Here is a 25,094-nt window from a genome sequence, read left to right on the forward strand (position 1 = left end):
CCAAATTCAAAAATTTCTTCACATTTCTTCTATTTAAATAAAGCACATAAACACTACTAGTGCACGAATGATTTTGAATGAATATTTTCATCATGTCGATATACAATAATCACATAATGTTAAAACTAATCTTGCTATTGATATCTTTGTTAGACTACCGACCCTGTAGAACAAATGTCCTGCTAATATCGAACCTAAAACGAACTTTACCGCACTCAACCAGTGGGAGTGCATTTCACGAATTAGCCTACGCCCTGCGTGAACCCGCGTAGATGCACCTTATGCCGTAATTCGATTCTGGCGCGCTGTCTGTGCGTGTGTGTGCGTCAGGAGCGCTCCCTGCTCGTTAGAACTTTCATTGAGCTGTTTTTAGAGTGTGGACGCGACGTTCCTGGATGCGGCAGCTCACATCGGCACAGGCTTTCTTTGTCCTGCTCCTCCGTGGCGATGACGGTGTGCAAAAAAAAAAAAAACCTAATAACGACCTGGAAAGTGGGGGGGACACAAATGGGATTTTGAAAAGTGTGTGTGGGGGGGGGGGGACATGTCCCCCCTGTCCCCATAGGAAATTACGCCCGTGACTGTAGCAAGTGGAAGCACATATTTGACCTGTTACACATACTCCCCAGCTAACATGAGTCCAGCGGGCCAGTGGCGGACCACCGGTGGCAAAGTTGGCGGCAACAGCGGTAGCCTCCGCTTTCCCGACGGTGGTCCGCTATCGTGCCGCTGGTTTATAATAAGTGTTTTCTGGCGGACCACGGTCGGTCCACGGTTTATAATCAGTTACTCATGCTAACCAAAATTCACTATAATGGATAAAAAAAAGCAATGTACACCAGTCTCAATAGCAGTTGCAAATTTATTTTTATTAAATTAAGTTTCAGTGAACAGATGAAATGGATACATTTGCATTACATTTATCAGATTCTTTTATCCAATGTGACTATTAGTCAAGTACATTATAGGATTAGTTGTACCCTTATGAAAATTAACCATGGTTTTACCACATAATTTGCAGTAAAATCATAGTTGCTAACAAAATGAACCATGGCTTCACAACAACCAAGGTTTAAAAACATACGTTTATAGTCATGATTACCATAATTTTACAGCAATTATTACAGCAATATTACTAGTTGAACCATGGTTTGAAAAATAAATAAATAAATAACATGGTTGGTACAGTTGTACCATAGTAAAACCATATAGTGCTTTTCACAATACAAATTGTTTCATAGCAGCTTTACAAAAAATGCATGTTCAAGGTTATACAATCGCAAAATATCCTTTAATCAGCCAGAGGCGACTGCTACTCACTGGAGAGCATCTTTTGGCCACAAAGTAATGTCCATAAGATAATACAAGTCATGAGTTTAAAGTCCTAATTGCTATCCTTCAACATCTTTAAAGGGTTGCAGATTTTCAACCCGCTATTCAATGTTGGTAATATCTTAGAACAATGTTTACTCTTTCTCTTAGTTACGTGTACTAAGATATTCCTGTTTATTTGTCAGCAAAACTGTCATGCAAACCTTCCCTTACCTTCCCCGGTTTCACAGAAAAGGCTTAAGATAGTCCCTGACTAAAATGCATTTTTGAACTGTCTTAACTGGAAGCAACTTGCACTGACATATCTTAAAATATTTCAGGGCCATTGTTTTGTCTCAAGATGCACACCAGTAATGTTTTTTTTTTCCTTCTTTTCTTTTCTAAAGTTCATTTTAAAAAGCTACTTAAATATCCTAATTTAACTAAGGCCTAATCCTGGCTTTAATCGTAGCGCTAAGAGACAACGTTATGGGGAAACTCAGCCCATGTCGATGTCAGTTAGCTGTGGTGTGTGTAGATTTCAGTTAGCTGTGGTGTGTGTGGATAAGATCATGGACCGGTAAATCTCATCATCACCATGGAAGTTTGTAATAAAAACAAAATCCTGTGCTATAGATACTTTTATCTCATAATTTATCTAATATTATCCAATATAATACCTGATTTTCCACATTTGCTTTCTCAACTTTTTTAAAACATAACTGACTGGGTTTGCTTGAATACTCACCAAGAGCAGCATTTTGACATTATTGTGTGTGTATTTCACTGTTTAAGGTCAATAAGCAGCGGAAAAGAGCTCAGTTTAGTTCTGAGAGGCGCTTTATCTGCAATAACTTTAGGTGTGAACACAAAATCTGCGGGAAAGAGAAAAAAATAATGCACAATACACACAATCCCATGCCAATACTCAAGCCCTGTAATGGCAACCATTGATCCGGAGCAAATGAAGCGAGTGAGTGAGGAGTGTGTGTCACAAGCTGTCGGAGAGATGAGAGCGCGAGTAAGCGCTGCTGGTACCCTGTATTTATTCAGATATTTCACTATCAATATGTACAGAAAAATGTATATTTTTTACAACACTAAATTGCACTTATTTATTATTTCAGACTACAGTTGAAAAATGTAAATATTATATAGTCTATAAAATCGAGAAAGTGTCTCGTATTAGTGCGTTACACGCCACTGCTGAAATCCGCCCGCGTTTGTTGGGTTTGGCGGGTGTCGATGTCGAGTCCGTCACACTAAAGCTGCAGTCACACTTCACCTTTCCTTCCACTGACTGCCATTCATATACATGTGGATGTGGGAGATTGGAAATGCCAGCTCTTCCAGAAAGTTTCACATTTCACTGCATTTCACACAGTTCAAGTCTGGTGAACTCTGACCTGTGAATTCGCTCTACATGATAACATGTGACCAGTAGAGGATCAATACATGACGGTGTGACCTCTTGGCTAATTTACAAGAAGGATATTTTTGTTGTAAAGTCAAGTAGATTGTATATTTTTTGAATATTTTACTATTTGTTATATGTTGAATCTGTGTTTATAAGAAAGACGCTGCAGAGAGTGATGTCATATGCTCAAACCCCTTGTGTGACCGTGCCTTAAATGTGAGCGTATGAATTTCTTACTTTGAGATTTGTAAAACAGTATTTGTGCACCTTCAGAGAAGAATTTGAAAAGCTGTAAGTGCTGTGTTGTTTGTGAGAGAGAAAGAGAGAGAAAAGTTTGAAACTTCTACTAAAAAATGAATAATTCTCTCTGTGACTTTAAATGTCCTGATGTGTGACTTTACACCACAGATTCCACTGTCACAGGTCTCAGTTCTGCTGTAATAATACCCTCACAGAACATGGTAGTAATCAGCCATGCAAAAGCAGAGGTCGGTGTGGTGTACAGGAACATCTGTCCAGGCCAACATCTGGTGCCTTGATGCCTTCCGCTGGGCATCCCAGAAAACCTGCAATAAAAACAATAGTACAGCTCAAAATCTATCATACATCTCATCTGGTGTCACAGATTATCATTCCAGGTTCAGATTAAGATATGCTCAATATAGGGATGCACGATATTGAGATACGATATTTTGTATTTCTGCGATATATATTGCGATATAAAAACAATTTCATCAGATTATTAATTTAGGTCTACTTGAAAATAATCATGAGTAATCTATTTAAAAAAACAAACAAAAAAAACAAAGAGTCCTCTTGCGCTTGGTGAAGGCTATGTGATGATGTGGGGCTATTTTAATTCCAAAGGCCAAGGGAACTTTATCAGGATGTCCAAAAAAATAAAATAAAAAAAATACTTAAAACTAAAAATCTGCCTGCCTCTATGGGAATTGAACATAGGGGTGTCCAAACTTATGCACCATGTATTTTAAGGAAGAACATGTATTTATTTACGATACATTATTCATTCACAAAGAAAATTGGTGTCCTTAAAGGTTGGATTTTTCCTAATTTTTTAAATTAAGGCATTAAGTTCAATTTCCAAAAGATCATTTTTTATTCCTCTTTTTAGTCAACTTTAGCATGGGTGCCTAAACTTATGCATAGCACTGTATCAGAAATCATGCTCACCCTCTTGTAGTTTTCCCCCGGTTGTAATCGTCCTGATCCAGGTGGAAGAAGGTGACACGTACTCAACAAATCCAAGTTCCAGTCAGATGATTGTAATAAATGTTTAACAATATTTATTAAAAGAATCAAAATGAAAGATATACTTGTTACAGATTATAATAGAGTACTAAACTAACAGAGTAATATTAGCTAGGTATTAGTAACTGGCCGGAATTTTGAGATCGCAATAGACGTGAAGGACTATAATGCGTTAAGAGCTCGCTCAAGTACTGGGGAGCTAAACCATTTGTTGCTTTGTAAGTGATCAGCAATATTTAAAAATGTATACAATGTTTAATAGGGAGCCAATGCAGTGTTGACAGAACCGGGCTAATATGGTCATAATCCCTGGTTCTGGTAAGAACTCGAGCTGCTGCGTTTTGAACCAGCTGTAATTTATTAATTAAGCGTGCAGGGCAACCACCCAGTAGAGCATTGCAATAATCTAGCCTTGAGGTCATGAACGCATGAACTAATTGTTCCGCATTTTTCATTGAAGGCATATGACGTAATTTAGATATATTTTTAAGATAGAAGAATGCAGCTTTACAGATACTAGACACGTGACTTTCAAATGAAAGATTGGTATCAAAGAGCACACCCAGGTTCCTAACCGATGACGAAGACGTGACAGAGCAGCCATCAAGTGTTAGACAGTTTTATAGGTTAGTATGTACAGAGGTTTTTGGTTTAGTCATTAGAAAATCTGAGAAATTAAGAAATAGTAAATTACTAGTCATCCAAAATTTTTATATAAGATATGCATTATCTGTTAATTTCTTGAATTGCCATGTTTCATTGGGGCACAAAGAGATATAGAGCTGGGTATCTTCGGCATTACAGTGAAAGCTAATGCCATGCTTCCTAATGATATCTCCTAAGGGTAGCATGTACAGAGTGAACAGCAGCGGTCCTAGTACTGAGCCTTGTGGTACGCCATACTGAACTTGTGATCGATGAGACATCTCTTCATTTACTGCTACAAACTGATAACGGTCAGATAAGTATGATTTAAACCATGCTAATGCTAAACCACTGATGCCAACATAGTTTTTGAGTCTATTTAAAAGAATGTTGTGGTCGATAGTGTCAAATACAGCACTAAGATCGAGTAACACTAATAGAGATACAACCACGATCGGATGATCAGAGTAAATCATTTGTGACTCTAATGAGAGCAGTCTCAGTACTAAATCCTGACTGGAAATCATTTCAGATCCCATTTATTTCTAAAAAAGGAACATAGTTGTGTGGATACTGCCTTTTCTAGTAGCCTATCTTTGACAAAAAGGGTAGATTTGAGATTGGCCTGTAATCGACTAATTTTCTAGAATCAAGTAGCATTTTTTTTAAAAGAGGTTTAATCATAGCCAGCTTAAAAGTTTTCGGTACATATCCTAGAGAGAAAGATTAATTTAAAGGGGTGTTAAAATGCCCTTTTCACAAGTTGTAAAATATATCTATGATGTCCCCAGAGTGTGTGTGTGAAGTTTTAGCGCAAAATACCCCACAGATATTTTTATAAGTTAAAGTTGTCACTTTTTTGAGGGTTTGCAAAAACGCACCGTTTTGTGCCTGGCCCTTTAAATGCAAATGAGCTGCTGCAGAGGGCGGGGTTTCAAGAGCTTGTGTGTGTTAGCAGCTGCTATTACCTCACGCAGACACACTAAAATGACAGAAACTGCTCTGCCTTTAAAGACAAGCACCCAGCCGAGACCTTGGTATTGTTTCAACTGCGGCGAGGACGGTCACATCTCCTCAGCTTGCAGTAACAATCCAAACCCCACTCTCGTCAATGAAAAAAGAGATCAATTGAGAGAAAAGCGGCGCCTCTGGGAGGCTAAAGAACACTCACCAGATTGTAAGGATTTTTAGATGGAGTCTCAGTTGCAACCAACGGGTGCAAATCAGGTCCAAATCAATGCAGTTTCAAAGGGCTTCAAAGGCTCTACACGATTCCAGCCGAGGAATAAGGGTCAAACATCTGTCATTTTCTTAAAATAAACATTTATATACTTTTTAACCACAAATGCTTGACTTTGGTGTTCTGCTTCTGCATGACGTATTACGTTATCACATTGGAAAGGTCATGCGCGTGATGTAGGTGGAAGTACCGACCCAGTGTTAAAACAAACACTGTAAAACATAAAGGTAAAACATCGATGTCGGACAAATTTTGAAGTTGGAGGAGAAAATGAGATGGAGTTTTTCGGCACTGGGTCGGTACTTCCACCTACGTCACAAGTTAAGTGATGACGTAATATGTCGTGGTTTGGCTAGATAAGACCCTTATTCCTCGGCTGGGATTGTGTAGACCAGGGTTCACCAATCTCGGTCCTGGAGGGCCGCTGTCCTGCAGAGTTTAGCTCCAACCAGCTCCAACACACCTGTTTGAAAGTTTCTAGTATGCCTAGTGAGACCTTGATTAGCTGGTTCAGGTGTGTTTAATTGGGGTTGGAGCTAAACTCTGCAGGACAGCGGCCCTCCAGGACCGAGATTGGTGAACCCTGGTGTAGACCCTTTGAAATTGCATTGAGTTGGACCTTCAAACTGTTGGTTGCCATTCTAAAGGGTAGTTTAAACGAGAATGCACGCGTTGACGATAATGCATAAACTGACGTTGCGTGAAAATTTTAATTTAGTGTGTTTTAGGTGATTATAATTTGGATGTCCTTAGATAAATGTTAAAACATTTAAATGCTTTTTCTTTGTCTTTTTTACAGATGCAGTGATCCAGAAATTTATTGGAACCACCAGGGGCCAATTAGGGGTATCTATTAATCAAAAGGTCACTGAGTTAAGGACATCCAAAAAGACTCAACAAACATGAGAAAATGAACAGGCTGTATCATATACCTGTTGGTGGATTTTCCTGTTCTGGGCTTGTTTTATGTTTTGTTGTAATATTGTATATGTATATAATAGTGATGGGAAGTCCGGTTCTTTTCCGCGAAACCTAGTAGGTCTATACTGTACGTGCACTGAGCTGAGAACTGCTGAAACCTGAATTTAGCCTATAGTCGACAAAACTAAAAAGTCTTTATTAAATGTTTAATATGTTATGTAATAGCAATATTTTATCTCACTAGGGAAACACAGCATCACAGGGTTAAGGAACACTCAAAAGGCAAAACTGTAATAAAGAAGAAAAAGGTTTATTCACTGAGGATGAGTTACAGAGCCGCAGCCACCCGGCTTGTAAGTTGCAATCCTAAAAACATAATAAAACTGAGACATTTTATACAGGTTTCTAACATCTTGACCACACCTACTTAGTTTTCTGTAACTTTCCAAAAGATACCCCCTATCTTCAACTGGCCTGGACTGGTTTTCTAGTCCAGTCCAACCCCCCCCCCCCCCCCCCCCCCCCCGAGCAGGTCACACTGTTCTTTGTCCCTTCTTCAGCTGTTAGAAAAAACCCTCACAGAAGCACATGATCAGATGATAGTACACAGTTAAATGAAATCAACAAGTTTAAATGAACAAAACACAAGAACAATGAATTTTTCATTTACAGTTATGTTTTGATTAACACATTATAAACATTTACTTTGCACCCTTAAAACCTTGCCAAGAGTTTACGTCAAATATCAACTTACTTAGAAATTAAATTAGCTGTTCCTGAAAATGTTTTAGTATAATTGTTTAGTTTTACAATCCATTCGTTTCCATAATACAGTGAAAAGACAGTATGTGATAAACATGTTTCTAATATGTTTTATTTTGTTACACTTCGATGTTCAACAAAATACTTAAGAAACATGCATTTCATTCCTCTGAAAAAATTGCACGCATGCTCAGCTCATCAGGTTCTCAGTAGTCGAACACTTCCGAAATAAACAGTTCTCAGTTCTGTAGTACTGTACTGGTTATCCGAGAACCGCTGTACCTGTGCGTTCGATAGTGCGCGCATGCTCAGTATCAGCTACTCGTGCTCATCACTTCTCTCAGCACAACATGTCTCAGTTCAGTGAACTGTTGGAGTTACTGGAGTAAATACTCCGGGATATTGTTTATGTCGAGTCAGAGGAGACTGTCAGGCATGTCCAAAAGTGAGTAGTTGTGGATCAGCTCTAACGCAAGACACAAACTGTTACGAACGATTCACTAAAATAGAACTGGTTCAAAAGAGCGATTCGTTCACCAACCGGACATCACTAGTATATAATATAATTGTGTGTTCAGTGTTCAGTAGTTTTCTAATTTTGCGCAGCTTAAATTTTTTTCTTTTTAAATGAAAACTGTTTTAATAAAGTTTGAATGTTTTAACTGTTTTACTGTATTACTTCTTTTTTGCTAACTGCACCGTTTAACATTTAAGGCTTAGCCATGTCATGTGCATTGCATTGCAAGTGTGTAAGTACACGTCCATAACCTATATTTAAAAATTTGTAAGAAATTAATGAAAGCATGTTTTTTACATTTGTTTAGTTTACATCATACATTATAATATTTTGCAATTAATATACATCATATAAGAACATAAGAAAATATATGTGCACACAATGTTTTTATACATGTCATTTAAATATTCCATATACATTTATCAAACATGTATGTATATATTTCATTTTAAATATATAATATATATTAAGACTTTATAAAAAAACATATTAGGGACATATATATATGTCACATGTATGTAAGCAATATGCTATGCATATATGTGTAGTTTGTATATTGAACATTTATACAAATAAATATATGTCATGTATATTGATAATTATATATGTGACATATATAAAATACTGTATTATACATACATAAAACATATGGGCTAATTTGATATGTCAATATATGAAATTGTTCCATTTTCGAATAGGTTTTATATATGGGCAGATATATATGTACATATATGTTTTCACTTTCTATGTGGATATATTTAATATATGTTTATTTCATATGTGTACATATATTACATTTCCGTATGGGGGGGGGGGGGTGTTTGGCTCAAGGTCATGGTGCAAAGGATCCTAGGTTGATTTTACTCCGAACCATCCCTTTAAAGCACAGTAACTACAGCACTTACCATGGTTTTACCAGAGTAACCGTAGTTACTGTGGTATTTGTTCTTAAAGAACAGTAACCACAACACTTACCATGGTTTTACCACAATAACCACAGCACTTGCCATGCATTTAATACCTTTTTGTAATTTGATTGTAATTCAATATTTGTTCTGTCTTGCAGTTACTTCAGTTCACACACTCCTCCATCTCCATCTCCCACAACACACTTTAATCCATCAGCTCTTTTAAGAGGCCATCTCTCGCAAAAGCTCACTTTCTGTCTGTCTGGCTGCCTCTCACTCAGCTTTTTTTCTGAACTGTAATTCATTTACACACATTTTTGCTCTTTCTCTTATTCATCATGGCATTTAAATAAAAAAACAAAATCTAATTTTGACCAATTCTGTCAGAAAGATGCTATTAACAGGGAACTTGAGCTCAAAGCTCCCAGTGCTGATCTTAAAGAAGCTGCCAGGTATAACTGATTTGCCTTAACGAATGTATCCTTATTTTGTGTGTTATTAACTTTCCTTAAAGTGCTTCCTCTCAAATATTTTGGTCATGGATCATTTTTAACACTCTGTCTCAACATGTATATATTTCTCTTTGTTTCAGCTGAAAAGGAAGTGCTGTCAAGGGCTGTCTTTGTGGAGAGAGATGAATTCGGCCATCTTGTGCGTTTAACACAAAAAGCTTCAAAGGCAAACATTTCCAATGGTAGCCTATGTCTGTGTTGGTCTCAACCCTTGATTGAACATTACTGCAGTTACATTGTGCACATATTTGATGTTTCTTTAACTTTGTTTTACACACCACAAGGCCCCATCAGTAAGAATCCCTAATAAAGTGTCATGTCGAAGTAGTAATAATTCATACAATTTGCCAAGTCAGCAAATTCATATGATATTGTACAAGTGTACTTGTACAAAATTCTGAGACTTTTACTTCTACTGCTGTCATTGGCCATTGCCTCAACTCTCGTGCAGATTGTGCCCATTGTAAGTAGTCAGACTGTTTATATCAGAAGATTTATATTAGGGCCAATGTATTCTTTATTAACCTTTACATATTGGCGCTGTCTCTTCTCGTTCCAACAGTACATGATATCTGTCCACACCTCATAGTGTGCCTTTTTTTCCATGTTGATTTTTATTGAACACATCTGTTTAAGAAGCAGGAGTCTGGAAATGCTAGTTTAACATGTCACGTGACACATCATATCCATCTTGTGCCCGAACAGAAAAGACAGAAAAATTAAAAGGTGCACATTTCCTTTGGTATGTCTATAGTCAAGCAATGCAGTTATATGTAGTACAGCATTTGATGTTGATCTCTCAAATGACTATTAGCTATATCTATATTAGACTATCGGCTCCTGCTGATGAAGTATGGTAAGTGAAGGTCATACTTTTGTCTGTATTTCTCACATTTCTATATTCTTTTCCCGCATTTTTCGCTATTTCTGACGTGAAGGATAAATGAATTCAGAATGTTTGCTTTGACTCGCTGAAAAATACAGTCACTATCTGGTGTAGAAACTCTTCAATCTGCCTCAGGGTTTTCATGTAACCGGGTCAGGTGAGCTCTGCATGCAGGAGCATGTAGAACAAGTGTGACTCTCTCCTTCAGGAAACACAGTGTCGAAAACAAGTTAAAACTTCGTGGATGAGAAGACGCCATTTCGAAAACTCTCACAAATGTCACACTTTACGGTCAGTTATTTACTTATATAAGCTGTTATATACCTCTAGGTTTGATATGGATGACACATCCTCATTTTGAGTCTGGATAGTGTAAATGGTTGTTTCCATGAATCATCTTAAATCAGCGAGTCTCCAGGTAATGCTGGTATTACAGCAGAGTTTTATAAGGCGTTCTCTGAACCCTTCAGTTTATTATTGTGAGAACATCTCTTCTCCTAGATTAACACAGGCGGGATTACTCTGATCATAAAACACAACAAGGAACCGCTTCTTATTGAAAACTGGTGTCCAATCTGTTACTGAACACTGATGACCAGATTCTAGCTCAGAGTTTTGCCCAGAGATTACAGAGAGAGTTATGAGCTATCTAATAATGAATCTCAGTCTGGCTTTATACAAATAAGCACATTTATAATAATATCAGATTCATTTTAGACATCGTTGACTCTTCTGATCTGATTTCAGAGCAAAGTTTTATCCTTTTTTTTCCTTTCTTTTTTTTCTACAAGGCATTTGACGTTGTCTTTCAACATTTGGTTTAAAGTGATTTGTTTTTTAATATACTGCGATAAGGACACTGTCACTTTGTGCTTTGTGCACAGGACACAAGTTTAGTTTTAGTTTGTTGTCCAGATTCAGTCTTCAGAGGGGAATCAGTCAGAGACGATCAATCTTTTCCTCCGGATCACATTATATTAATATATTTTTCTAAATGAAAACTATTTGAAGAAGAGAGATGATGGGTGGGGTTTATTTGTTGTTGGCCTGAAGCCTCTGCGCACACGCAATCTGAGGAAACACCTTGGAGCAGAGAAGATTAATAGGAAATGTAAATTCACCTTCAGAAATGTTGAAACAGGCATAAATATCACATACGGGTTCATTTATCTGCTTCTGATATCATGTTATATAATTGTACAATGTTTTTGCATTCGCATCGCTATCATATTAAACTCGATCTTCAAATAAAAATAAAAAAACTTTATGGAGTTGTGACACATAAAAGTGGACAAATTCATCTTCAGGATTATAATGATATCAAGCTCTATGGATTCTCTTTAGTTTAGATTAATTCACAGATTCTTTGCAATCTGAAATATATAAATGTAGCATGTAAGCATTTAAAGTGAATACTAAACACTTCCGCGCTTCTGTAAGCGTCGATTCACAGACGATCAGCTTTAGTGAGAAGTGTCATTGTTTCATTCAAATGTATTGTAAGACTGGAGAAACTGGAAGAGAGAGCTACTCTCTGAGAGAACAAAGGAAATTAACATTTGAACTCACTCTTGTGAAGGTAGCATAACCATTTGAGATGCAAGTCTCACCTCAGAATCATCCTAATCTCTTTCCCACTTCCCCCATTCCTTCTCTCTCATACTGAGATCACCAAAATTCACCCAAAGATCTATATGGTTTAATGTGAATAATTATCATACAGTATTATAAATGTTTGGTATCATTTGAAATGTCTCAGTGCGACTGGTACAAATGTCTAATTTCCAAAGAAGGAAACCAAAAGGAAATAAGTTATTAAGAGTTTTAGGGATAACTTGCACACAAAGGAGCGTGTGTCTTCCAGGCTGTTACGACCCTCCTGTGACTCGTGCCCGTCTAGGGCTTTTTAAGAGGGGAACACATGTAACCAGCCCAGACACACATCAACTGACAACACTGAGTGAGATGAGGAAAACGAGAAACCACTGAATAAAGTGAATAAGTTTAATAAATTTATAATGAACATACCATAACAGAAACCCAACCACAAAGGAAAAAGGGGAAAAACGGATTGTGCCAAACAAAAGAAAATAATATAAGCAAAAAGATTACCTAACACATGAACTTCTAACACTAACTAAAAAGAAAAGATCAAAGAAAAAGTCTTCAACGTCTAGGACGTCTTAACTAAACTACACTAACTAATAAATATAAATACAATGGGTGGCACAAATCCCTAACTAGTGTTTTTAAACAGACAAGGTTACTACGTGTGTACAATGTATGTCACGTGACAATCTTACCTATCCCCTTCTCCTTTGTCGGCGACAACACTCATGAATGAGAAAGTTTTTGGACACAGCCAAAACAAGGAACGAATGAGCATACATATGAACAACGTAACGAAAATAAAACACACTTAACAGTTTCTACAACCAAAACGTCTCTCTCACAAAGGTTCTCTCAATACAAAGGTTCTCTCAATACAAAGTGTTCTCGTCACACTGGCAGCAGCATGGTCTTTAAATATCCGCTTCACCAGGTGTCACTCATCACGCGAACGCAGATCCCGCCTCCCAAGCAGGGTTATTATAGTTTTGCATTTTTCATTAGTTTTTATTTTTATTTCGTTTTGACTTTTTGTTTTCAAATTCAGTTTAGTTTTAATTAGTTTTATAAGTGGGTTTGCTAGTTTAGTTTAGTTTTTATTTTTAGAAAATGCTTAGTTTTAGTTTAGTTTTTATTAGTTTTAGTGTTAGTTTTAGTCTTTTTTTTGTAATTTGGGTTATTTGTCAGGGGCAAGATTCAAAAAAGTCAGAAAAAGTATTGTGTAATAATAAAAACATAATACAATTTTAGAAAAAAATTCACACCCCATTGAAATTCCTTTACCTCTTACAAAATCCACACGCTGTACCAAAAGTCTACACATCTTCTATACAGAATTCACACCCTATACAAATACCACAGCTGTGCAATTTTCACACCCTATACTAGATTTACCCTATGGGGAGAGTGGGGTGATTTGTGCCAGGGGGGAAGTAGTTACACCCTTGTTTCTGGAAAACCATAGAAGAAATTGGTCATGTGACCACATAATTTTGAAAAGCAATCACTTTTACTCATCATCCAAAGAAGAGAGACACATGGCATGAGAGTTAAACACATTTTAGTGCAAAAAAACAGTTTTTTCCCTTTCAAAGTAAAATTTCTATGATTAAGGTTTTTTGATTGTAGTGTCTGAACAATTATAGACAAGTTTGAAAACATTTCACACATGTTTCAGTGCTTTAGTAGGCTACACAATGAGTCTATACAGTTAGCATGATGTTAGCTCTTAACTGCTGGATCATGCTAGTTTTTCAAACTTGTGGGTCTGGGGTGATTTGTGCCAAAGGGCCTGGGTTAAGTTGTGCCAGATCCAGACCACCTAGACCTACATACTCACAGGGGATAATCTTGAGAAGTGAGGAGATGGGCATGCCTCATCATTGTTTGACTTAGGCCTGCCTGCTATTTGTTTAATTTAGCTAACACTGATTTCAGTTTTGAGTTTGCACTATGTTATTAAAGAGAAGTTTTATTCCGTTTTTAAGTGGCCTATGTCACAATAGGATGTTTAGAAATTAGCCTAGTCACTTTATTCTTATATGTTACATAATTGACAGACAGAGCTATGTCAACAGGCATCTATTGCCAAAGCCTTTTTGCCTGAAATGAGTCACAAATATCATATATTGTGTTGCTATGGTGCTCTAAATGGTTGCTAGGGCGTAGCTTGATAGCTTCACAATGATCCTGAGAGACTGACTGGTCGTCTGAGTAAAATGAGCCCGCCCCCTTGTCTCTGTGACACTGTGATCCAGAGTTATGTTCAATACAAAATCCCTATGCAATTGACCATAGTAGGAAAAACGCATGCGATGGTATTCCAGGGTGACAATATCTAAATAAACCTTAAATGAGTAATTTTGTATTGAATTTGTCTTGCTTTCATATAGCATTACAGTTCATAACATTAAAATGTTCTGTTTTACTTCAGAAATCACTGGCACAATTTACCCCAATGTATTCCCCTAAACTTGCACCAGGGGCAAGTTGTGCCTCAAGACCACTTTTTCCCCAAAAGCTTCTGAAACAATTTATTTCAGATCCAAAGTTATTGTTCTCAGGGATGCACCACATCCTGAAATATATGTACATCGTTAAGTTGAAGGAATTACTGCCATGGCCTCACTTTAAAGTCACTTTGAGTAAAAACCTGCACAACTCACCCCACTTTCCCTACAGTCAATAGCCTACTCATCTGGATTGAAGCAGCAAACATTAAGTGTAAAAGTAAAAAAATGACATAACACTATTTAATATTTGAATCAAAGCTTATCTAGTGTTTTGACATCAACAACCACAACCAAAGTGCATTGTACCTCAAACTTGAGACTAGTGAACTTTCTAAAAAAGGCGCAATCGCTTCTCGGGTCGACATTAACACACTGACAAAATTATATTCAGAATTTAAAATATTTTGATACCACTTTTTAATGTGTGATTGTAAGGTGTTCACGAGATAGAGAGATACTAACCTTTAGCGAACTTGCTTTCAATGTCGAACGAACACTCGTTCTCATGGAGACGGTGTGCACGGAAGGGAGGGGCTGTGTGTGTGTGTGTGTGTGTGTGTGTGTGTAGGTGTGTGTGCGCGCATGTGAGAGACGCATGAGTGACAGAGAGACGGAGGGTGAGCAGGGAATACGCTGCGTGTTTTAAACAGCATTAAAAAATGAAAGACCTTGACAAAGACGAAAACTAAGGACATTTACTCTATAATTTTATTTTATTTTAGTTAGTTTTGCCAAACACACATTACAGTTTTAGTTAGTTATCGTTTTTTTGTAATGCCTCGTTTTTATTTTTATTTCAGTTAACGACTATGTTTTTTCCCACCTAGTTTTCGTTTTTTCGTTCGTTTTCGTTAACGATTATAACCTTGCTCCCAAGGCGCGGCCACTCATCTCGTTAGTCTTGACTGACAAGCAATATAGCCAACCAGCAACAACCTAAGAGATCGAAAGTAAGAGAAACAGACAGGACAGAAAAAAAAAAAAAAAACACACCACACACACAATACTATAAACGTCCTTACGGACGTAACACAGGCAAATGGCCTCCTGCTCCCAAAAGGTGTAACCTCTGAATGCAAATTCCCATTGTTAGCAAATGTTTCCATGTGAAAGAAGTTTTGGTCTATATAATGAAATGTTACTAGAGGCTCGGTGCGATTCTGTAACCCAGATTAGCCTGTGATGTGAAGTGCAAGCAAAACACTTTGCATCATGTATTTTATAAATGTCAAGGTTTGCATCTTCTCTCTTTATTCCAGAGCATTTGATGTTTTGTATATTTTATCTTTGAACTGATTATGAAATTGGCATGATACATTTACCTGAAATAATAAATTGTAAACATTTGATTTTATTCTAACCGACTTTATTTTCAGTAAGGAGTTAAAAAGAATAGTCAAACATTCACTCACATTTAATGATGCACAGATATCATTAAAACCTTTTCATTTATGGAGTCAGATGAAATAACGAGGTAATTACATATAAAAAATGTATTTCATTTAATCAAATTACTTTGCCACGAGGAAAGACAGTAACAGAAAACCTTCACTCACTGATCGGAAACCGCCTTTGGGCCGATCCAGCTGGGCTTGCAGTATTTTTCCACCTTTAATGTGAAAATGCATAATAATAATAATAATAATAATAATAATAATAATAATAATAAATAAGCATAAATTTGGATTTGTGTCAAAAAATAAAATAGATTTAATTGGATCATAATAGCCTAACACCTCTATCACCTTTATTTATATAGTGCATTTTACAATACATATTGTTTCAAAGCAGCTTTACAGAGATAACAGGAAAATAATGCAACAAAGTTTGTTTCTAGAAGAGAATAGCGTCACAGTCCAGCTTAAGTAAGTTCAGTGATGGTTAATTTCTGTTGTAAGAAAGTTATTCATTTAGTTAATATATATAAATAGCCGCTCAGGAGAAATCCGTGATGTCAGCTCAGTTCAGTTCTTATATAATGGTGTCAATGCAGGCAGATCAATAATATTGTTGAATTTTAAGTGTCCCCAACCAAGCAAACCAAAGCCAAAGGTTTCTGTTTTCACTGAACTCACAGGAATAATTATATTATGTATGATTTGTTCTCTGTTTCCATGCGCAGGTCTGAAGTCAGTTTCTCATTATGGAGAACAGAGAGAGCTGTGAGAGATCTTCATCTCCAGAATCCGGCTATGTGTCTGTGAAGAGTGACGGATCCATGGATAAGCCTCCTAAACGCAGTGATGAACCAGTGACCTCTGACCCCAGTGATGAAGCAGTGACCTCTGACCCCAGTGATGAAGCAGTGACCTCTGACCCCAGGTGAGTGTAAACAAACATATAGTGGGTGATTTAACTGCTCTATAAGAGATAAAAACACACTGAATTCACACAGAGAGATGATATTCGTAATAGGGCAACAAATGATTATTTTAATAATGTTTTAATATGTCGATTATTTTTTCGATTTTTCGATTAAATAAATACAGGTCATATTAATTCTTAAAAATGTATATTTTTTATAAAAATAAAATTTTCATTCATTATGTAAGGAATAATTGACGACGGGCCATTGAATTATTATACAAATAGAGTGGCAGAAAACAGAGAAATAATTTGCTGTTTTTATCGTTTTGTTTAAGATATTTGTTTTCTTGGTCAGTCTCGTTGTGGGTTTTGGTTATTTTGCTGTTGTCGGCATAACATAACCTTACAACGTTCGTCAACCAATCAGATTCAAGCATTCAACAGCTCTGTAGTGTAATTTTAAAATTATTCCGTTTTAAAAATTATTATAGCGATAAACTTGTGCTATGTCTATTTTTGAAAATAATGCACTATAAATATACAGTATTTGTCAACAGAATCTCAAAGTAGGTTTTAAGGATGTGAACTGATGACAGTATGAATGATCATGAATGTGACGAGAGATCAGCAGAATGAAACACACAGACGATCTCCTGATAGTGTGCTTTATTTCTCCACACACTGTCTGACACTAAATGAAGATCAGCGCCGGTACACACACTCACAGTATCGCTGTTAAACACAGATGATCACGGTGTAATTCCAGTCTTTCAGGAGCTTCAGAGCTCAATCTGCTGCCTTCATCACCACAACATCTTCTTCTGAAATGATGGTGTTTTATCCTTTATTAGATCTCCACGAGCACAACAGCTTTATATGACAGGAGCGACACACACACACACACACACCAGCCTCTGTGCCTCAGCTCACACTGAAATATCTCTATCATGAAGATCATATTTGTGTGTGTTTATAATCAAAGACACACAGAAGGTGTTCAGGGTCAATATGACTGACTGAAATGTGTGAAATATTTCTGATCTGCTTTATGAGATTGTCCGGGTCTGGAGTCATCAAGCATCAGCATCTGACTTTATTTTGGTTAGATCCAGATTTCTCTGCAGTTTTTGTACGTTGTAAAAATCACTGAATCTCCATTCATGTCACACTACAGTTCACCAGTTTATCCCGTAGGCCAGGGCTGTACGGTAACTGGTTTTGCACATAGCACTGGTGCGACAGAGGAGGAAAGTTTTGTAGCACAAGTAGACAAAATAAAAGTCTGGCAAAGTATCATATCACGATTGTTTTCAGGAATATCACAATTCATGATTTTATCGCCATTCTTTTTCATGTTGATTTGACTATTTTGCAAGTGACTGAGCAAGACAGTCAAAATTTCCTATTTTAAAAACAAAGCCTTATAAGGTTACAAAATATATAATAAAAAAGAATGGCAGACATTTAGGCCAAAGTGGACGAAGATAAAATTTTTATTAAAAATAAGAAACATAATATACAAATGAAATAGACAGTGCTTTCTTTTTTTCAGCTACAGGAGATGTATTTAACCTGTTAACCTGCACCCCCCACTCAGGGGCTCACAGCTGAAAATGACATACCTGAATTAAAATAAATATAGCTCCTGAGAACAGTGTACCACAGGCACAATTAAGGTCTCTTTGGAAAGAAGACACTTGGCACTCTACTAACAATCAATCAGAGTTGATAATGTTCAAACAAATAAAAAGTTATAAAAGTTTAAGTGCCTCATAAATAATGTGAACTACAAAGAATGTTTTATTATTTCATGTACAAATATATAAAAATAGACCTGGAGGAATCCAATTAGGTAATGGATTGAAAGCCACAAGTCTCATCAGTTTATATTTCAAATTTGAGGAAGATATAATGAAAAATGCGGTTCCTGCAAGCTTTTTTCCAAGACTATGTCAGTTCCCTTTCTCCCTCCCCCTGCCTGAGGCACATCCCCAGAAATGACATCCCCAAACTAAAATAATTGTAGTTGTTGAACAATTTGCTCTACATGCACAATTTAGACATATTTTAAAAGAAGACACTTTAGAGTTTATTACCCAAATGTAAAAGTTGAAAAAACTTACACAGACAAAAATTTATAGAATTTAAAGTGTCTTGAAAATAATTTGTACTGCAAGTAACATTTTATTATTTTATGAAAAAATAAATGAAAACAAACCTGGAGGAATCCAGTTCGGTAATTGATTGAAAGCCACAAGTCTCATCAGTTTATATTTCACTTTTGAGGAAGATATTATGAAAAATGAGATTTCTGCAATATTTTTTCCAAGACTATGTCCAGGTACCAAGAAGCCTCCTTGGATACCTCAAAAAGCAACCTAATGACCAAATGTTATGAAGGGTACTGCAAGCTATTTTAGTCATCATATACACTGCTCCATGCTTTTTCAATTATAAAATAATCCACACAACCATAAGACTTTATACAAGTGATTTGTTTGCATTAAAGAAAGAAATGTAATGAACAATTATAAAAATAAACCGTCATATACACTTCAGTGTATAAATTATACATTGATTCTCATTACAACTACTGTATTAAAGTTCTTCTGTCAAGAGTAGTGAGTGATTTTCTCTTTTGTTGTGTTATTAACATTAAAGGGATAGGTCACCTAAAAATGAAAATTCTGTCATCATTTACTCACTCTCAAGCTGTTTTAAACCTGGGCCCGTATTCATAAAAAATCTTAATGCAAAGAGCGGCTCCTAGTGACAAAATTCTAAGAAAATTCTTAGAAATGTGTACGTTTACTCTTAAATTAAATAAAAAATCCTAGTAAAGAAAAAAGTAGTTCAGAAAGCATCTTAACCCTTAAAAGAGGACTTAAGGTCAGAATTGTTATGAGTACGGACGAGGACTTTTAAGAGGCTGAATAGTTTCTTTAGCAGAGTAGAACATGGCAGAAATATGGAGAAGGAGAAGAACTGTGTTGCAGACAATGGATGACAGTGAGTTAATAAGACGCTATAGATCGTGCAGGGATCATGTTTGTGACAGATCTTATAGAGACACGCTAACATCTCTGACACAGCGCAGAAATGTTGTAGCACCAGAAATTAAAGTAATCACTACATTAAGAGATTTGGCAACTGGGAAAATGCAAGAATGCAGCAGTGATGATCTGGGTCTGTCACAGCCTTCTGGAAGCAGATCACACACACAATTACAGCACTAGATCACACACACAATTACAGCACTGCCAGAACCTCTTACTGTGTCAAAGTTCATTTCCACTGGACATTCCCACCTTATATTAATATAGCAGGCTTTCCTGGTGCACACAATCAGGGGAATGAACCGTTAATAATTTATTATGAACCGCTATAAGCTCCCACGTCTGCTTCTTGTGCCGTGACACCCGGCCTGAATTCTCCTTTTAGGATGGCCTTGTGTTCATCCACTAACTGGGCTAACAGTAAACACTGTTCCTCTGTCCATTTGGGCTTTCTTGTGTTTGAAAAAATTCCATGTTTGCTTCATTAAAACCAACATTCAAACCACCACTTAAATAGACAGCAATCAGTGTAATGGGAAGAGTGGAAGATTTTTTATCATTCTAAGCCAATCAAATACCTTATAGGAAATGAAAAAAAAAATCGGATTTATATACATATATATATATATATAATGTGTGTGTGTGTGAATAGACCCTATATTTAAAATAGCTCTTTTTTTTCTTCTTGGACAACCAACCAATCACAGTCTTCAAAAGATTGTGTCATGCGCAGCAACGGGGTCAGCCCCGCCTCCTCACTGAGATGAAAGTGTTTGGCTGCGTTCAAAACCGCATACTTCCCTACTATTTAGTATGGGAAAAAGAGTAGGCGAGCAAAAAAGTATGTACGAATCCAAAAGAGTAGGCGAGAATGACCTGGGTGACGTACTAATTATCGCGAGATTCGGACATAAGTGCGTTCGAATATGCCTACTTTCCTACTATATAGTAGGCGAAAACAGTACGTGAAGGAAGCAGTACGTTCGAAACATCAGTATTTACAAAAGAGTAGGCGAGAAGTTCCCGGATGGCTTACTGCTTCCGGCCAGATTTTTGAGTGCTCAACCGATGGATACTCTTCTATCCCAGGAGGCCACGCGAGAGGATACGTCATTATCAAACATCGCAGAGATAAGCGACGCGGGTGCTTTCAAATGTGAGTAAACACGGTTCCTTGTGTTAAAATTGCATGTGTTGAACTACTGTAGAGTAAACTGATGAATTGTTGAAGGTGTAAAGATGTTAGACAGTATAGTATAGTGATTTTGATGTAAAAACACGTTTTATTATGTAAACGTTACAGGGGAGCTCCAGTAAGGACACGTAAGTTACGTCTCTAACGTGGATTTACATAAACCATATACATCATAAATACGCTTATTTTAAATATCTATTTACATCTGACAGGAAAATCTTCAATAAGTATTGCAGAAGAGCACATCACAACATGAAATAGACATCTGAGTGATGAATGTGTGCTATTATGTAGAACAAATAAAGTAACTAAACATAAGTTATCTATTTTATTTGTCTATTAGTAGTTGATAAATTGAGGAACATTTATGTAGGATAAAAAGTTAAAACAACCTCAACATGTAAATGTAGTGTTGAGCTCATAAATCACAGAGGTAACGTGAATCTTGTCTGGATGTTACAGGAACAGATGAACAGATGTGTGTTTATCCGGTGGAGAGTGGCTCATGAAGGCTTTGAGTGAGTATACTACAGAAATGAATAACAAAATCTATTTAAATATTAAGTTGTAGTTTATTTTAATTATTGTAATTTCAAACAGAGCTATTACAGCACTTTTCTGATTCTTGATTTCTGTGCATTTGCTGCACAGCTTTTGTGGTGGAGCAGGACCTGCAAGGAAAGATGATGGCGGCATTTGTGAAAAAAAGCATTTTTGTCTTCTAAATAATACTGAAATCAAATGACATTGTGCGGTTAAAATGACTGCTTTTGTGTTATGTTTGTGCATTTTGTAGGATCTGAAATGCCAGCAGGCTGGTGTGAGGCGCTGAGGATGAAGAGCCCAGAGCTGAATCCTGGAGATGGTGCCATGGACGAGACCCTCCATCACTCCACCTGCCCTTATGAGACCCTTGATCACTCCACCTGCTCTTATTGCCTCAGATTGTGAAGCACAACACATCAAGCAACAACCTCAGCGCCTTCAGCCTACATACATGATTGTAGTTTCAATAAAGCTTTGTTTCATGTGTTGACTTGTATATGCATTTGTTTATTGTGTGATGGTGACTTTGATTCATTCTTTTATTCATTTATTGTAAAAAACATTGTCAGTTAATAAAATATAATTATTTAATTAATGCTTTATTTATTGTTTGAATGAAAATGCAGATATGTTCACTATATACACATCTAGAGTGTATTCATGCATAGCTATTTCATATGGCATATTAATGATACTTTACCAAAGATGAATTTTTTGCATATAAAATCAACAGTTTTCTCCAAAGGCGAAACTTCGCACAGCTGCCCTTTGTGCAGACATTCCAAATGCTGAGGAAAACCGTTCTAGGTAGGGCTGTCAAGTTACTGATGTTATGAGGTATATATATATGCAAACCCATGAGATATATATATATATATATATATACATATATATATCATGGGTTTGCATACATAATGTGAAATGTTATACACAGGAAAAAATAACCTACAAGGTTGAATATCTTAATATATATGTTCTTAAATAATTCATTATAATACTTTTTTTTTTTAAATGCATTTTTTGTTATTTATAGGCCTGAGGGATGAAAAGAGTTAAATTCAACAAGAAAAAGAGGACAACAAAGCAGTAATTGCCACCTTTGCTTGTGGTTGAAAATGTTTGGATATAAAATAAAGAAATTAGCAACATATTCAAGAGATGACAATTTTGAGATTTCGTAATAAAAATAAATAATATCGTTAAGGATAAAACGGTGGGTCACATTAGTAGGGTTAAATATAAAAACTTAAATCAACCCTAAATGTATTCACAAAATAAATGGGCAGCAGTTTCTTCAAAATGACCACAAAATGAGCAAGTTTAATCAATATCAAGATATTTACAGATAGATTAATTAAACGTGTCGTTCAAATCTTTTAAGTTGTTGCGCTTGTGATAACGCGTCGTGGGTCACATGATAACGTCAACATGGCAGATGTCCGGTTCGCATTCATACTCAACGAGATCTGGCTATAAAGTACCTACTCTTTTAGCGCTCGTTAAGTAAGTACTCATTGAAATTAAGTACCTACTCATTGAGTATGCGGTTTCGAACGCAGCCGTAGTCTTTTCCTCGCTCAGAGTTGCTGAGTTATCGGTCCTGAATCGCTCTTAAGCTAAGACTCCTGCGTAGAGGTTTTTAAGATAAATTAGGAGTTTTCTGAGAGGATTCTTAGAAGCTTTAACCCTCTAGGGACCAAAAACGCGCCTGCGAGTTTTGCTCGTTTATTTTTTTTAGCAATGAAAAATAAACACTAAATCCTCTGTTAATTTTGATCTTTCATTTTCGTGTAATACATCAATCGATCCTGTTCAGTTTCTATTTTTTTTTCTGTATACTCACAATAAAAATAAAGTGTTTTGCTTTTTGACAAATAAAGAAAAATTAACATGATGCGATTTCTGCCTTCTCTCTGTCAGTAAACTCACATTTGAAACGCGTTCGAAAATGATCTATAACTCCGCGAAAATTCAGTCAAACAGGCAAACAGACCCACGGGCATAAAGCTTGAGATCGCATCTTTTAAATGAAGTAATTTATATAAAAAACAAATATTCTCAGCTTCTGCGCGCGTGCTATTCAAACGCAAATTCTGAGAACCATTTCAGAGCTGTGAAACGCCCACATCAGCTGTAAACACAGCGCGTCGCGAGTGAGGCATAATATAGCCTACCTTATGGAGAAAAGATTCCTCAGAACAGTGCTGATATGAGGAGCAATATCTCCTGATATGAGGAGCAGATCCCGCTGAGGAGTGAGGTAGGCTGTTTTCTTTTCTCAAGTGTTGATGTGGAATAACGTTATGGAATAACGTTATGGAATAACGTTAGTGTAGGCCTATGTAAACCGCAAAAAGATGAATCGCATTTCTATAATATGACTCGCCTTTCTGTGAGATGAATGAAGGGTACATATTTGTAAAGACTGTTTAGCCTAAATATGAATCGCGCGTCTGTGTGTGAAAGAATAAACTGCTTTGCTATAGCCTACTGAGATGAGTAAAAATCGACTGGAATATGTTGAAATAAAATGTATTTGTATAAGCAACGTATTAAACAGTTTTTAGGCTACTGTAGAATATACTGCCACATCAAATAAGCTTTTGTTTAGCAATTTCTGCTCATATCTAACGTTATATATATATATATATAAAATACTATTTTTGTCAAAAATAAAGTCATAGACTAAGATGTTAGATGTTCCAATGTTGGCTATATTCAAACTAATGAATACATATGATAAAATGTAGGCCTATAATCTTTTTTTTTTTTTTTTTTTTTTTACAAAGAAAGAGTACACTTGAAATATTGTTGAAATTGTAATTATTGTTGTAATTGTAACATTTTTAATAAAATAGCAAAACATATTTACAAGAGAGATGTAAGCAAAATCTTAAATGGTCAATATAAGTCTAAATAAATCTTTTGTCCTTGCATTGTGGCTCAGTCAGTGTCACACCTGAATGAATGGCTCATTAGGCAGAATCATTATGCAGAGTGGGTGGGACATTGTAATCTAAGGTGTAAACTACTCCTCCTTCACGCCCCCCTCGCATATTGGCTTTCCAAGCAAAACCTGTTTTACACCATTTAAATCAATGTATTTTTTTTTGTGAACGATAAAGCAAGACTATTTTCACATCAATTTGAAGCTATGTATATAATATGTGTTTTGTGGTCTTAATTCAGCAACTTTCATTTTTATTTTTTCCAATAACCACGCATAAACATTATTCACTTAAAAATACAAACATCTACATACACGTTGCTCGCATATTATGGTAGCCCTGTTTGTGCTATATAGAGTGAATTTACACCTTAGCCATTAACATGTTTATAAATAACTGAAAAAAGCACAAATGTCAAGGCATGTCAGAACATCTCAAGGACCCCAAAAACAGCTTGGTCCCCAGAGGGTTAAGAATACGAGCCTTGATGTTTTAATTATACTTGCGTATAGACTCGGAAGTATGTGGACGTC

General features: G+C 36.3%; 1 protein-coding gene across 1 annotated transcript in view; it reads left to right on the forward strand.

Moving 5' to 3' along the window:
* Positions 1-25,094, forward strand: part of LOC308687553 (NACHT, LRR and PYD domains-containing protein 1 homolog) — a 206,430-nt gene that overhangs the window by 113,174 nt on the left and 68,162 nt on the right. Inside the window, exon 2 of the mRNA XM_081360156.1 lies at positions 16,751-16,803. Coding sequence (XP_081216282.1) covers positions 16,751-16,803 — 53 coding nt within the window. The remainder of the gene's footprint in view (positions 1-16,750; positions 16,804-25,094) is intronic.

Source organism: Scardinius erythrophthalmus, assembly GCF_964197995.2.
Source record: "Scardinius erythrophthalmus genome assembly, chromosome: 3".
In the NCBI taxonomy this organism is placed as follows: Eukaryota; Metazoa; Chordata; class Actinopteri; order Cypriniformes; family Leuciscidae; genus Scardinius; species Scardinius erythrophthalmus.